The sequence below is a fragment of the Priceomyces carsonii genome, assembly GCF_900007245.1.
Source record: "Priceomyces carsonii strain CBS4050 genome assembly, scaffold: Debaryomyces_carsonii_scaffold_5, whole genome shotgun sequence".
In the NCBI taxonomy this organism is placed as follows: Eukaryota; Fungi; Ascomycota; class Pichiomycetes; order Serinales; family Debaryomycetaceae; genus Priceomyces; species Priceomyces carsonii.
Genome location: NW_026946678.1, coordinates 569705 through 584222, shown reverse-complemented (window position 1 = coordinate 584222; position 14518 = coordinate 569705). Strand labels below are relative to the sequence as shown.

The 14518-nt window shown below is 37.3% G+C and overlaps 11 protein-coding genes across 11 annotated transcripts in view; 4 read left to right on the top strand and 7 right to left on the bottom strand.

Moving 5' to 3' along the window:
* Nucleotides 1-768: 768 nt before the first annotated feature.
* PRCAT00004628001 (protein serine/threonine phosphatase) lies at nt 769-3153 on the bottom strand (the record flags this gene model as incomplete). The annotated part of the gene is made up of 1 exon (XM_062954636.1): nt 769-3153. One exon carries the CDS (start codon nt 3151-3153, stop codon nt 769-771), a length of 2385 nt encoding a protein of 794 aa, XP_062811319.1.
* A 300-nt stretch (nt 3154-3453) lies between these two features.
* Nucleotides 3454-4461, top strand: PRCAT00004627001 (putative endodeoxyribonuclease; the record flags this gene model as incomplete). The annotated part of the gene is made up of 1 exon (XM_062954635.1): nt 3454-4461. One exon carries the CDS (start codon nt 3454-3456, stop codon nt 4459-4461), a length of 1008 nt encoding a protein of 335 aa, XP_062811318.1.
* A 72-nt stretch (nt 4462-4533) lies between these two features.
* TPI1 (triose-phosphate isomerase) lies at nt 4534-5280 on the bottom strand (the record flags this gene model as incomplete). Its single annotated transcript, XM_062954634.1, has 1 exon — nt 4534-5280. The coding sequence occupies one exon, from the start codon at nt 5278-5280 to the stop codon at nt 4534-4536; it is 747 nt and encodes a 248-aa protein (XP_062811317.1).
* A 390-nt stretch (nt 5281-5670) lies between these two features.
* Nucleotides 5671-6735, bottom strand: PRCAT00004625001 (acid phosphatase; the record flags this gene model as incomplete). The annotated part of the gene is made up of 2 exons (XM_062954633.1): nt 5671-6636; nt 6721-6735. The coding sequence occupies 2 exons, from the start codon at nt 6733-6735 to the stop codon at nt 5671-5673; spliced, it is 981 nt and encodes a 326-aa protein (XP_062811316.1).
* A 173-nt stretch (nt 6736-6908) lies between these two features.
* Nucleotides 6909-8063, bottom strand: PRCAT00004623001 (uncharacterized protein; the record flags this gene model as incomplete). Its single annotated transcript, XM_062954631.1, has 2 exons — nt 6909-7893; nt 8047-8063. 2 exons carry the CDS (start codon nt 8061-8063, stop codon nt 6909-6911), a joined length of 1002 nt encoding a protein of 333 aa, XP_062811315.1.
* Nucleotides 8064-8316: 253 nt separating this feature from the next.
* Nucleotides 8317-10098, top strand: KRS1 (lysine--tRNA ligase; the record flags this gene model as incomplete). The annotated part of the gene is made up of 1 exon (XM_062954630.1): nt 8317-10098. The coding sequence occupies one exon, from the start codon at nt 8317-8319 to the stop codon at nt 10096-10098; it is 1782 nt and encodes a 593-aa protein (XP_062811314.1).
* Nucleotides 10099-10180: 82 nt separating this feature from the next.
* Nucleotides 10181-11086, bottom strand: PRCAT00004621001 (tRNA methyltransferase; the record flags this gene model as incomplete). Its single annotated transcript, XM_062954629.1, has 1 exon — nt 10181-11086. The coding sequence occupies one exon, from the start codon at nt 11084-11086 to the stop codon at nt 10181-10183; it is 906 nt and encodes a 301-aa protein (XP_062811313.1).
* Nucleotides 11087-11248: 162 nt separating this feature from the next.
* Nucleotides 11249-12010, top strand: PRCAT00004620001 (mitochondrial 37S ribosomal protein uS10m; the record flags this gene model as incomplete). Its single annotated transcript, XM_062954628.1, has 1 exon — nt 11249-12010. One exon carries the CDS (start codon nt 11249-11251, stop codon nt 12008-12010), a length of 762 nt encoding a protein of 253 aa, XP_062811312.1.
* Nucleotides 12011-12080: 70 nt separating this feature from the next.
* On the bottom strand, nt 12081-12758 carry PRCAT00004619001 (uncharacterized protein; the record flags this gene model as incomplete). Its single annotated transcript, XM_062954627.1, has 2 exons — nt 12081-12673; nt 12743-12758. The coding sequence occupies 2 exons, from the start codon at nt 12756-12758 to the stop codon at nt 12081-12083; spliced, it is 609 nt and encodes a 202-aa protein (XP_062811311.1).
* Nucleotides 12759-13082: 324 nt separating this feature from the next.
* PRCAT00004618001 (uncharacterized protein) lies at nt 13083-14282 on the bottom strand (the record flags this gene model as incomplete). Its single annotated transcript, XM_062954626.1, has 1 exon — nt 13083-14282. The coding sequence occupies one exon, from the start codon at nt 14280-14282 to the stop codon at nt 13083-13085; it is 1200 nt and encodes a 399-aa protein (XP_062811310.1).
* Nucleotides 14283-14430: 148 nt separating this feature from the next.
* The window catches only part of PRCAT00004617001 (uncharacterized protein), a gene marked incomplete at both ends in the record, with an annotated part of 342 nt that continues 254 nt past the window's right edge, over nt 14431-14518 (top strand). Inside the window, one exon of the mRNA XM_062954625.1 lies at nt 14431-14518. This exon is cut by the window's right edge and continues 254 nt beyond it. Coding sequence (XP_062811309.1) covers nt 14431-14518 — 88 coding nt within the window.

Below are 14518 nucleotides of genomic sequence, written 5' to 3'. Positions count from 1 at the left end.
TTAAAGTCTAATTAACAAAGGTGTGCAAAAAAATGGCTGGTCATTTCCATTCACATGTATAACTTATCGGTCCGGAGTTAAAAATAGATCCGACTTCAATAGAAAAGATGATATGAAAGACTCACCTAGCGACTGGGGCACTACTAGAAACTAACTGAAGTGTGATTCAATTCCATGTCACGTCTATGTCATCTTGAATCACCACTAAGCCACAATGACATGAAAAAAGTAGTTTTAAGTATTAGCTGCAATACTTTACTTTAGTCTACACTTTTGTGTGAAACAAGAAACTATAGAGACTAAGCTAAGAAATACTTGCTGAAAAGTCCAAGTGACATTAATAAGACTTGAGATGGGAGTATGAGGGTCATGGTTGGCTCGAACCTTACCAGTAAAGAGATCAATATCATGATTTAGAGTTCGCGCCCCCGGAACTTATGCATGAGCGTAACCCTGTTCTGGAACGCAGCTGTCATGAATTAATATATCCAAGACATCTCTGTGCCTCAATTAATAACACATAGCATAGTCAGCCAAGGCTACATCCAGGGCTTCATAAAAATTGCTTGACTTAAGTTGTATTGAGTTATATGTCTGTAAAGTAAAATGATTGTCGTATGACTATATACAGATGCAAGGCTTCAATTCAGGCTATAGTACAACTGGTAATGATTATTCTTACCTGGTTCTTTGATCCAAATGTATAATTACAATTAAATTGAAGAGTCCCTGGTACTCTAAATGTAGAATCTTGAATTCATCGAAGTGTTAGCTGTCATTTATATCATCAAAACCATCCAAAAGTTCCTTTTCGAGTTCGTCTAAGTCTACTTCATCTTCATCATCGGATGGGTGCTTTTGCTTTTTAGACACATGCATATCCAAATCATGATTTTGTTTTTCTTCTTCTTCTTCTTCTTCTTCTTCTTCTTCTTCTTCTTCTTCTTCTTCTTCTTCGTCAACATTGTCATCATTGTCATCATCAAGAGCCTTTCTTTTTTTAGAGACCAGTTTGTATGCGTCTTTCACAAATGAATCGTACAGATTGGTACCATTTACATTTGGGCTATCGTGGATTTCATTCTCGTCGTCCTCATCTTCTTCTGCAATTACAGCAATGTTTTCGTCTTCTTCTCCATCACTTACGTCGGCTAGGAAGTCGTCAACTTCTTGGTTAGCTTCCTCAAGATCATAATCTTCAAGCGAACTAATAGAATTGAATCTTGGTCTCTGCATAAAAGTAGAAGATTGGGTCTCTTTTCTGTTACGTAAAGCATTTTGGTATTTTTTAATGTCTTTTTCATCCACATACCAGTCTCGATCGTTGCCCTCGATTAAATATTCCGTCTCGTCGACTTTGGACCATGAGCTTAAACAGGCAAAGAGCCAGTCTGGGTTAACTATTTTAACACCTGGCAAAGATTTCCTAGCAACTCGAACTTTGAAAGTGGGCCCGGCTCCATTTACGGGTTCTCTACAAATCACATGGGTGACGCTTTCTTCCACTTCATTTACAACCTTGACCCCGAACTGCTTACACCAAATGACAATATCTGCAGAGTCAATATTGATTCCTAAGGGTAATATTCCCGAGAATAATATCGTAACATCTTTCAAGCATTCGCTTTTTAGTGAAGGGATAATTTTTGTAAGATCAGGTTTATTGTGAAACCCATTAGATGTGTCTTGTTCAAGCATCTTGTAGTATTCTTCGTGTATTCTTCCCAAAGCCTTGTTGAGCGAGAAAAGTTCATTATCATCATCATATAACAAATTTTCGTCTTCATCATCATCAGCGCTTTCATCAGCAGACTGCGTACCGCCTTCATGATGATGCATCTTCTGTAAATTATGCTGCAATTTTGCCAAGGGGCGATCATGTTGCTGTTGTTCAATTGAGAGGTTCCTCGTGATAGATTGTTCCATAAGCAAATTTGTATTACCTTCTCCTCCACCTAGTTCAAGTATTCGGTCAACAGGAGATGATGGTTCCGGCAGCTCAGAAGATTCCGTTTCAGGATCAGGTAACTGCTCCTCCTCGTCATTTTTTTCAGAAGTTTCTTCTTGTTCTAATTGTGCAATTGATTTCCTTTTCTTGATTGGGCCAGTTAGTTGACCATTTTTCCTGGGTAAAAAACTTGAGTTGATATCGCCAATCCCAACGAAGAAATCGTAAGGTACTACTTTGATTAAGTTGCTTTCCCACTGCCAAACGTCGCCCCTATCATCAATTATTGCTACCATGGATTGGTCAACAGGGAAGAGTCTCTTCAAATTCTTATGAGTTAATGATCCACTTTCATCTCTACTTAGTATACGGTCCCCAAAATATTTTGCATCGGGATCTATTATTTTGGCAATTGCAAGTGCATAGTTTCTTGTTGCCATCGTATATATGTGAAGCTCATATTTTTGCGATACCAGTTGTAAAAATTCTTCCAACCCCGGTCTTACTTTCACGTAATACCAACATTTGGTTGGTGCTAATTTAGGTCCATTCCAGCCCGGTGGTGTTATTGGCTCCTCCTCCAAGCAAAATGATTTAACATCTTTCACAGCTGGATAGTTAGGATTTGAAGGATCCAGTTGCCATTCACCGACAGTTGGATCAACAGTAGCATGTATCACAGTTTGATCAAGATCAACTACCAAAATCAACTTTTTTTCTCCTGTTAGCCTTTCAGTTGTATTCTGTTCAATTTTCGTAGCCTCTTCTAAACTGATTTTCAATCCATCATTATCATGAGACATATTAATCGTGGCACGATCTTCATAATTATAGCCAGAATAATCTTTTTCATCCTCTATAGCTTTACCACATAACGCGCATAGTCCACCATATTGTACAGCATGGGCACATGGTTCTTTGATGTAGCAAACCTCAACACCACTATGAGGAATTTCTTGGTTTATAGAGACATTAACTTTCTCAATCTCGCCTTCTACTGGGCTCTCGTAAGTGCCTATACGCTCCACTCTTATTTTCGGAGGGACTTCATCTTTGGAATTAGGGTCATCTTGGTAGTCCCAGTATTTAAATTTGAAAATTGTTTCATGTTTGTTAACATTTTGTCCCACTTTACAAAGTATAGATGAAATCTTCACAGGAAAAGGGACAGACTTTCCTAAGGTAATTGCAGTTAACTCAGCCATCGCGTAATATCTGGTGAATTACTGTCTTGCAGTTGTTTAAATCTTATTAAACTTTATCACTACTAGCGACTTGAAAATGTACAAGTATTTCTGGAATTTCCTCCCAAGTTGAATTGGCAATTTGTCTGTTAAAATATGTTATCTAATTGATGCTCTTCTTTAGTCTTGTATATCTATGTTTATTTCACGATTAGGAGGATTGTGAAAGATGATGCGAGACAATATTCGATGTCACATGACTGATATCAAAATTATGTCTTGTGAAGTTTGCTTTTAGCAGCACTGTTAATAATATTCGAAATGGAAATATTGGAATTTTTGGCCGATAGTCATTGTCACATCAGTGCAGACTCTAGTAATGATAGAATTGAACGCGCATTGGCTACTTGGGATACAAATTATGCCCATAGGAGTGCATTTTACCACATGATGACTACGAACCATAGAGATATTCACTTCGTCCAAACGATAATAGAGCATATGGGTGATAATGTATTACCCTATTTCGGCATTCATCCATGGTATTCGCATCTCTTCAGTACAGCTGGGACGTACTCTGCTTCTAGCGATGATTTTAAGAGGCAGCATTATATAGATGTTTTAAGTCCAGCTCCAACGGAAGAGTTGTTGAACGTGCTACCGCATCCAATTTGCATGAATGAACACTTGAAATTGATGGAAAAGCTTTCTATGAAATATGATAATTCAGGTATCGGAGAGATAGGCTTGGATAAGTTATTTAGAGTACCTTCGAACGGCTTCTTCGGAAATATTGAAGTCGCTAATAATGGACTTAACAAACTAAGCTCTTGCAAGGTAAGCATAGTCCATCAGACAAAGATTTTGGAATTACAACTTGACTTAGCTAATAAGCTAAAGAGACAAGTATCTTTACATTGCGTAAAGTCTCATGGACCTTTATTTGATAAGGTAACAAATTATAAGACTATTCCAGCAGTCATTTTGCATTCATATAGTGGATCTACAGAGCATGCAAAAGTATGGATTAACTTTTACAGGAAGAGTAATCAAAAGCTATTTTTTTCTTTTTCTAATTACATCAACGGAGAAAAAAGGCTAAATGATTTGACCACTCTTTTGTCATTGTTAAAAGATGAACAAATTTTAATTGAAACTGATTTTGGGGTTGATATCTATTTTGCTGATGGAAAACAAGACCAATATTATGACGACTTAGTAGATATATTTAATAAAATTTGTGAATCCAAGAAATGGGGTCAAAACTATGGGAAAGAGGTAATATTCAAAAATGTGGAAAGGTCGTTCGATCATAAAACTCTTACATAGAATTATAATTTCATTTTCATATTTATTCGATTGGTAAGATAAGTTAAACAAGCGACTTGCTGTTAAGGCATTCTACAATCTCGATTTGATAATGTCGACAAACTCTGGTTTCAAAGAAGCACCACCGACTAAAAAGCCATCAACATCTGGTTTGTCCTTGAATTCAGAAGCGTTTTTACCATTGACTGAACCACCATATAAAATTCTAATTTCAGAGGCTGCCTTCTCGCCAATGGTCTTGGCCAAGTGAGCCCTGATACCCTTGTGGGTTTCCTGTGCATCATCAGGAGTTGCAGCCAAACCTGTACCAATTGCCCAGACAGGTTCATAAGCTACAACTATATGGGACCAGTCAGACACTATCTTGGATACAGCATCCAATTGTCTGGCACAAACATCAAGTGTAACACCAGATTTACGTTCTTCTAATGTTTCGCCGATACACAAGATTACTGATAAACCTTGTTCTAAAGCGAACTTTGTCTTCTCTGCAATAAATTGATCGGATTCTTTAATAATAGTTCTTCTTTCTGAATGTCCAGTCAAAGTCCAAGTTGCACCCAAGTCTTTGACCTGATCTGGAGAAATTTCACCTGTGTATGCACCAGATGCCTTGTCGAACACATTCTGAGCAGAAATCTGAACAGTAGGTTGCTTGTTTTCTTCGACTGCTAAGGCAATGTATGGTGCTGGTGGAGCAATGACAACCTCAACATTTTTTGGCAAATCAGCCTTATTCAAGTTGTCTACAATCTTAGTGACGGACTCCTTGGTACCGTTCATCTTGAAATTTCCACCCACGAAAAATTGACGAGCCATGTTTGATATGTTATATTTAATTCCGATATATTTATCTTCAAGAGAAAAAAAATAGTTTAGCAATTGAAGATATTTGATTTATATAATTACGGATTGCTAGAATCGACATAGGGAAGGTCCATAGGGACGACCATTTTCCGAGGTCCAATACCCCGGCATTTTCTAATGTCGTTACGTATGTCGTCCTATATGTCGCGATAAGTAACCAATCAGGACACATGACTACGATTAGGACCACGGGAACTCAGTTACAACAAGAAGTACTTGATAGGTTAAAAGTCATATAATTATCATAGCTCTCAAAGCTATATGACAATTGAATGTATATAGGTTACCCTTTCACACCAAATTTAGAAAAGAATCTAATTAAATATTAATCTGCCAAGCGCTTTAATCAACAAAAAAGCTTTCCCGGCTATTTACGTCACTACTGAGAGCACTTTGATTATCATTTTCAAATTTGTCGATAGCCAATTCATTAGGCTCCCTCGACTTTCCTGCCAAATGGAAGAAGGTCTCTTTAATCCTTTTATCCTTGTCCCTCGTAGATTTAATGGCATCCTTTTGAGCACGCAAAACGCCACTTATATCAAGATCATCCATGTTCGCAAGCTTGTTCTTAGTGTTAAATGTTACTTCGTCGCCGATCTCTCTTTCCACCTCTTCATCTATATCGCCATCCAGTAAATCATCCCATGTCTTCAAAGGAGTCTTTAGATGAAACTTTCCATTTCCTTCTCTCTTCATAATTAAATATTGACAATGAGGTATGTTTCTTAAAGACTCGAACTCTTCATAGCTCCATCTAAACCACTTCATTAAAAACACCCTGGCCCAAATTCCATGGGTGACTAGCACCAAAATGTTTGGGAAGTCTTCAGAGCGAAATTGTCTATAGAGCGTTTCGTTGAAACTTGAAATTCTATCATAAACATCAGCTGCACTTTCTCCGTGCGGTATCCTATAAAAAAAATGACCATAATGAGCTCTCTCTTCCCATATTTGTTCCATTTCTTCCGGCGTGCTTTGGAAATTTCCGAAATCTTGCTCCCTCATTTTGGGCTCCTCCCGAACACTATAGCTTACACCTGGTAGGTTCTTTATTCCCTTGATTATGTCATTGCATGTTTGCCTTGCTCTTGTGTATGGCGAAGTGTAAAAGAGTATAGATCTGGCATTTTCACACTTACCCTTATAAAGATGTTCTTGCAGTAAGAATTCACGTAAAACTAAACCAGCAGCCTTTGCCTGCGAGTGTCCTGTTTCTGTCAAGGCAACTCTGTGGTTTGGGGTATATCTATTCACTGTTTTGTCACAGTTTCCTTCTGACTCACCATGTCTAACTAGTAATATATACTACGTATGATTAGTACTTTGATATCAAAGAAAATATGTGCTTCGAAAACAAATAGCTTCAGAACAATTCTGATTTATACTTACCTTCGGCTTACCCATATCAGAGCTTTATTTCGTATTGATATATTTATCTTGCTCTGAGCCACAACTGAGAAGAAATTAATGATACATCTCGATACCTATATATCAATCCCTTAATGTTATGCAGGATGGAAACTAATCAGTATTTTTATCATTTATCAAAACCTACGTAAATATAAAAAAGGCGGATTCTATTTATCAGCCAACAATTTTCGCTCTATAGCAAAACTATTCGTTAACTCCTCTTCACATCTTTTCAAGATATCATCGGCCAATATATCGATAGCATGGCTATGAAGCATATTGTTATATCTTGAAGGTTCTGTCGGCAACTTGAAAATTGATTGCCACTCAGTAGTATCAAGTTCACTTTCACCATTCTTGACTCTCTCCAAGTTTTGGAATTTCCTCTGCTGCTTCCATTGGGCGATCTTAGACTGCTCTTTCTGATGCAAACGCTGGTAGTAATTGAAATTAGTTTGATCGTAGTTATAAGCATCAATTTGACCATACAATGACTCCAATAACTGAGTGGTCACATTCTGATTAGCAGATAAATTAAAAATATCATAATCACTTTCCGGAAGACTATTGCACGTATTCGAAGTCAAATATACATTGACTAAACTGTGATTTTGGATTATAAGGGGAACATCCTCAAATATATTAAAAAAAGATAATTTGTGATTCTCAAGGTCCTTTGATTTCCACTTCCCATCCAAGTAAGTGCTGACAAAGTTTTCTGTTAATCTGAAGGCCTTTAAATCCAATTCTTTACTAATAGAAGCCATTTTATGAATCAAAATGAATGCATTCTTATTGCTTAATTGTTGTTGGACTAAAGCATCAACCAAATGGCTAGTGACAAAGTTTCCTGTAACTGTAGACTGAAACCATCCTTGAAATTCAAGCCCATAGCCTAATTTTTTCAATGCCTCTAATATATCCTGTTGGTATTTAGCGCCACTTCTTGATCTTAAAGATCCACCTTCATATTGATCTGGGTATGTGAATGGGAATGTGTGAGAAATATCTATAGATCCTTTATCATCTTCAAATCCTAATAACGATCCTGAGCATAATGCTGGGTAATTATCTGAAGTATGTCTAATCAAAGACAATAAGGCGCTCGATTCTATCTCAATAGAAGTGGCAGTCGGTGGTTGGTAAACTCTTCTATCTTATGTTAGTACTCCTCTTATTATAATCAATAGACATAAACCTTAATGAGCCTTATTTAATATTGAAGTCCCCATGTTATACATGCCTATTATAACTCAAATTTTCAAAACATGAATCATTTGGGCTAAAGGTTACTCAAATACTTACGATTGTTTGGATGCCATATTTCAAGATATATGCCGATATGTTAAATAGAATCTATTAAACCTTACTTCACCTTTAAAATAGGCTCAACGAATTTGAAAAAAAAAAATAAATTGAATTAAAAAAAATGTATATTTTATTATGTAATTTTGAATGTATTCTTATGTAATTCTGTGACTCAGGAAGAGTACAAAAAAATAAAACAAAAATTTTTGAACTTCATGAACGTCAATTTGAAATTGTTGAATTGGCGTTGAGAAACAAATATCGAATATGTCTGAAGAAACTAATCAGGTCGCTGACCAGTTACAAAAGACTTACTTAGACGATGTCACAGGCGAGCAAGTTTCCAAAACTGAGTTGAAAAAGAGACAGAAGCAGAGACAAGTTAATGCTAAGAAAGCTGAGAAGGCTGCTAAAGCAGCAGCTTCTGCACCAAAAGTGTCCAAGAAGCAAGATCAGATGGCAGACTTGACTCCAAATCAATATTTTGAAATTAGATCTCGTCAAATTGATGAATTGAGAACTATTTCAAATGGTGATCTGAAAGCTTTTAATCCGTACCCCCATAAGTTTAACGTAACCACGAAATTGCCAGAATTTATTGAGAAGTATCAACACTTGAAGAAAGGTGAAACTTTACCGAATGATAAAGTAAACGTTTCTGGAAGAATTATGGTGAAGAGAGAAGCAGGCTCTAAATTGAAGTTTTATGTCTTGAAGGGAGATGGGGTTCAAGTACAAATTATGGCCCAAGCACAAGACGCACTGACTGCTGAAGAGTATGAGAAGATGCATGAATACTTGAGAAGGGGTGATATTATTGGCGTTACTGGTTATCCAGGAAGAACTAATCCAGCAAAAGGGGGTGAAGGTGAGCTTTCTGTCTTTGCTACCACTGTACAGTTATTGACCCCTTGCTTGCATATGTTGCCAACTGAACATTTCGGATTCAAAGACCAAGAAGCTAGGTATAGAAAGCGTTATTTGGATTTGATAATGAATGATTCGACAAGAGATCGTTTCAAGGTTAGATCAAAGATTATCTCATACATTAGAAGATTCTTTGATTCCAGGGACTTTACCGAAGTTGAGACTCCAATGATGAATGTTATTGCAGGTGGTGCAACTGCAAAACCATTTATTACTCATCACAATGACCTTGACTTAGATATGTTCATGAGAATTGCTCCAGAATTATTTTTGAAAGAGTTAGTTGTCGGAGGAATGGATAGAGTATATGAAATTGGTCGTCAATTTAGAAATGAAGGTATTGATATGACGCATAATCCAGAATTCACAACTTGTGAGTTTTATATGGCTTATGCAGATGTCTATGACTTGATGGATTTGACAGAATTGTTGTTTTCTGAAATGGTTAAAGAAATTACTGGTGATTACAAGGTTTCTTACCATCCAGATGGTCCAGAAGGTGAAGCTTTAACCCTTGATTTCTCAAGGCCGTGGAAAAGAATTAATATGATTGAAGAGTTGGAAAAGGTCTTCAATGTTAAGTTCCCTCCTGGAGCAGAACTACACACTGCAAAAACTGGTGAATTTTTGAAGAAAGTTTTAAAGGATAATAATTTAGAATGCTCCCCTCCATTGACGAATGCAAGAATGTTAGACAAATTAGTTGGTGAATTGGAAGACACCTCTATAAATCCAACGTTCATTTTCGGTCATCCTCAGATGATGTCTCCATTAGCTAAGAAGGACAGAAACCATCCGGGACTTTGTGAAAGATTTGAGGTATTTGTCGCTACCAAAGAAATTTGCAATGCTTATACCGAGTTGAATGATCCATTTGATCAAAGAGACAGATTTGAAGAGCAAGCCAGGCAAAAGGCCCAGGGAGACGATGAAGCTCAAATGATTGATGAAACATTCTGTAATGCTTTAGAGTATGGATTACCTCCTACTGCTGGTTGGGGATGTGGTATCGATAGACTTGCGATGTTTTTAACTGACACTAATACTATCAGAGAGGTCTTGTTATTCCCAACCTTAAAACCAGATGCAGACACTTTAATTAAAGTGGAACCAGAGAACTGATTCATATAATAGATTTCTATAATTTGCTCATTATTTTGTCATTGATATTGGTACTCTATCTAATATACAAATTTATATCTTATTAATGTCTCGCTAATTGTCCTTTACGTTTCATCTCTAATGCTTTTTTATATGGTGGTGCAGTAGGCATTTGAACAGGATCTAAAGCTAGTCTTTGGAAATCCTGATCTAAAGGATATGTTGCATCTGAATCAACGTTATTGATATCACCACAAGCGATGAACTTAGCTATCTTTCTTTCTTCCGTATCTACGGGATTGAAATATTCTAGATTTCCAAATTTCCCTATATCAGCCCCTTCAAAGAACTCTTCGGTAGATTCATTGGGTTTTAAAGTAGGGACCCAGCCCTCTCGAGGAGTATATCCAATACACACTATAAAAGCCTCTAAAGAAGTTCCCCTAGAAGCTCTTGGTTTTGCACATATTACTTTTTCAAATAAGTATCCTAGCTGGCTGTACAACAAGTCAATATCCCGTCCTCTGAAAATTTTCGCAACAAAAGTTCCACCAGGCTTTAAAACACAGATCGTCAACTGCAAAGCAGAAAGTATGAGCTGAGCTTGTATGTATTCGTCTAGATCATGTAAACCGGTGACATCTGGTGCGCCATCACTGCAAACGAAGTCAGCAGACTCTCCACCAAAAATATCAAGAATCTTTTGTAAAGTTTTCGGATGAGTGATATCTGCTTGGATAGTCGTAACTCCATCTATGGGAGTCATGGGCTGTAAATCCACTGCGACGATTTTTGCGCTTTTATTTTGACGCTTTTCTATTATCTCTTTACTTAAAACTTGAGACCAGGACCCAGGAGCAGCACACAAATCGACGACTCTTTCAATTCCATCAAAGAGGTTAAATTGTTCATTTAATTGTAAAAGTTTAAATGCAGACCTCGCTCTCCATCCCTCTTCTTTTGCTCTTCGGTAATAAAGATCTCTCTTGTCCTTACTAGACTTCCCCATCTCACCTGTTACTTTGTTAAGTATTCAGTCTTCAAAAACTGATGAGATGTTTGACTTTTATTTTCCGGTATGGAACAGCTTTGTGCAAAATTTTCGAATACTCCCAAAAACCTTTAATGAGAAGTATTTATCGAATAAAAGCAGGTTTGTCAAATCCCATTAATGATGTTATCTCGTCTGATAAAGAGATCACATTTGTGGTCTCGGTCCTTGACTCATAGCTCGACTCTTTTGAATGAAAAATTCTTGTCTCCTGATGAATACATAAACAAGAAGCATACTGAGGATGTAAAAGAAGAAATATACAGAGACAATCTTTTGGGCGAAGAATTCAAATACGATCCCAAGTTTATAAGCGAGAATAAGGCAGATCCTTCTCTGAAGAGACCAATACCCATAAATGTTGAACTTTTGAAGTATAAGCCTTTAAAACTTGCAAAGACCCATGGACATGAAGTTGCTAGAGTCAACTTCAGGGGGTACGACGTTGAAGATATCACAAGAGCTGCTGAATTTGCTTGCAGGGCTGCATTTTACATAGGTATTCCCACTTCCCTGGTCATACCTAAAAAGACTGAGAAAAGATTATATACTGTTATCAAATCACCTTTCGCTCAAGCTAAGTCGAAAGAGAATTTCATGAGGACGACATTCCACAAACAGTTAAATGCTTATGATGCAACTCCTGAAGTTGTCGACTTGTGGCTCTCATTCGTCAATAAGCATGCAATCGAAGGTGTTCAGTATCTGGCTACGATTACTACTAGAGAATCACTAGACTTTAGCAGACAGTTAGATGACATGTCAAGCAATGAAATTAAATTGTCTGAATCCTATCAAGGTACTGATGATCCGATTACTGCGAAAGTTGAAGAATTACTCAAGTCTGACACTTTCAAGAAATATCTCGATGCTAAAGACTAATTCTATTATACATACATATACACATATAATTCCAAGCTGTACATAGCTCGATCTATAAATATTGAACAAATTATCCATATACATCCCAGTCGCCTTCTTCCTCCTCTGAATCCTCTTCTTTAGCAATTCTTAGTTCCTCTTCTAACCTCTCTCTTCTCTTCTTGTCAGCCTCTTGCACGTCAAATCTACAAATGGGACACGTAGAATTAACCTTTAGCCAAGGACCCACACATTCCAAGTCAAATATGTGGCCACCAGTTTTTTTAGAGGTTTGTACATGACATGGCAATCTCACTATTAAAGGGTATTCGTCGTCTGAAAATCTGTTTGTGCAAATAGGGCATTCAGCATTTTCCCCATCTGGTAGGTCCTTCACTGAAACTCTTTCCAAGGAATCTAAATACTCTCCAGTTACTCCCTTACTCTTCTCTGTCAAGGAAAACAGATTTGGATCTTGTTCCTCCAACGATTGCATGAGCTCAAAAGCCAATGTAGACCCTTCTTGCGTACTCATTTGCCTCAATGCACTTGTGAACGCTTCTCTGTTCCTATCTGCGCTTTGAGTAACATCCTGTGTCAAGAAGGAGTCGATTATGGATCCCAAAGTTTGATGTTGTCTTGGCCTTTGATCCCTTGCGCCATTTTGTCTCAAATTGTGATCATCTATAATAGAATGAAGTTAGTATAATACTTTAACTAGTCATATTATGACCGTCTTTCTAGAAAGCTTACCTTCGTACGTTGACATTTCGTTATGATATAGATACTTGACTTGAGATATAGAAGTACGCCTCCAGATTTTGTTCGAGACATCCCGATGATGTTTCGAGGTGTTGCATACTACAGAACGGTTTTACAGTATTCAAATAGATATGTATAGATTAATTCGAAATTAGAATGAAAAAAGGAATCTTTTCATTTTCATTTAAGCTTCATTTCCGTCTTCTTTTAGCTGGTTAACCTGAAAAGCAAGATTAGTTTTTATGAAAGAAATATGTCTTTTCTCTTACTATTTTTGCTGCTTAATATCTTCTTGACTTCACCTAATATAATAATATCGCTGTAGTTTTTACTATGTTTCTTCATCAGACTCTTGTTCATCTTTTTCCTCCTCAATCTGAGAAGTTGAAAAGTCTCCAAAATAAGATTCAGGTTGGTTGGCTCCATTAAGATACAATGGAGTCATCGGGGGATCCTCGCAAGGTGTCATGACAGGATTTAGTATTGGAGAATAATTTCCATCTCTTTTTGCAGCTGTTGTATAGTTAGCATTAGAGGTGCCATAGGTAGGCTGTGGAGCTAAAGGTAATTGAACTTGTTGTGATACTTGTTGTGGTGTTTGTTGTGATAACACTTGTGGCTGCAGCATTTGAAATAGGTGAGTACGAGAATTTCGACTCCATGAATTAGCTAAAGATCGAGGGGGTGTCTGTGAAGATAGCCAAAACCTAGAAGGAGAACCGCCTATTGATGTAGGATCCAAACTGGGCGAGTCTGGGATGTTACTAAGTTTGGTATTTATCGGAATGCTTTGAGACGTCGAATGATACACCATTTCAGAAGGAGTATTCTCAGGAGGAGGAGATGTGAACTTGTGATACGGCTGCAACCGCTTTTGATTTAAATGCTTAACTGAATGTCTTCCTATGATATTAGTGTATGAGTTTTTACGATCAACAAATGCTGCTTTGTTTCCTATGTTTGAATTATTGATAATGGCCCTAACTGCCAGTGCTTGGTTTCCTGAATTATTCACAGGTAAAGAAATCGAATCACTGTCATTCATCTGGGTATTTAACGAAAGCAATGATATTGTGGACGATGAAGGAATAAGTCTACCATCCATCTCTTTGCCAACTGAGCTCGCCAATAGTTCAGGCTCGGGATGCTCGTCTTTTAGACTTTCTTCTACGTCCATACCATTGTCTTCTAATGAAAAAGAAGCCTGCTTGGAGTCATTCGTGGCACCCTTGCTTGAATTAGAGTTGCCTCCCTGTGTGCTGCCGAAAGCACCAGCACCGTTGTCCATCCGTATTTGACGTTCTTCTGCTAGTGATGAGGATAACAAAGATGTTTTTGGTTTTTGCGTATAGTCAGTGGTGTATGATACATCACTACCGCTGAAACCCTTCACAGTTCCGCCACGAGAAGACCCCAGACCACTACCAGCTTGTCCAGGATGATCTCCGATCGATAAGTTATCCAACTTTTTATCTAGATGTTCTTTGTTGTATGACATTATGGGCATCCTACCGGGGATTTCACCAATCATATCCTTTTGTTGTCAATTAGCAATCAAATATGTCAAAAAAAGGTGCTTTCTTGATACGCTTATCCCTTCTCTGGCAATATGATGCTTTCTCTTACGTCTTATATGCTATTTTAATAAGGCTGTCGATTTATTGGACACCTAGTTGGTGATGATTATCCTTAGTCAAATTTTCTTTATCTGTCTGTTCATTTTGCTCGAGATTCATAAAAAAAAAAAAAAAAAAAAAATAAACTACG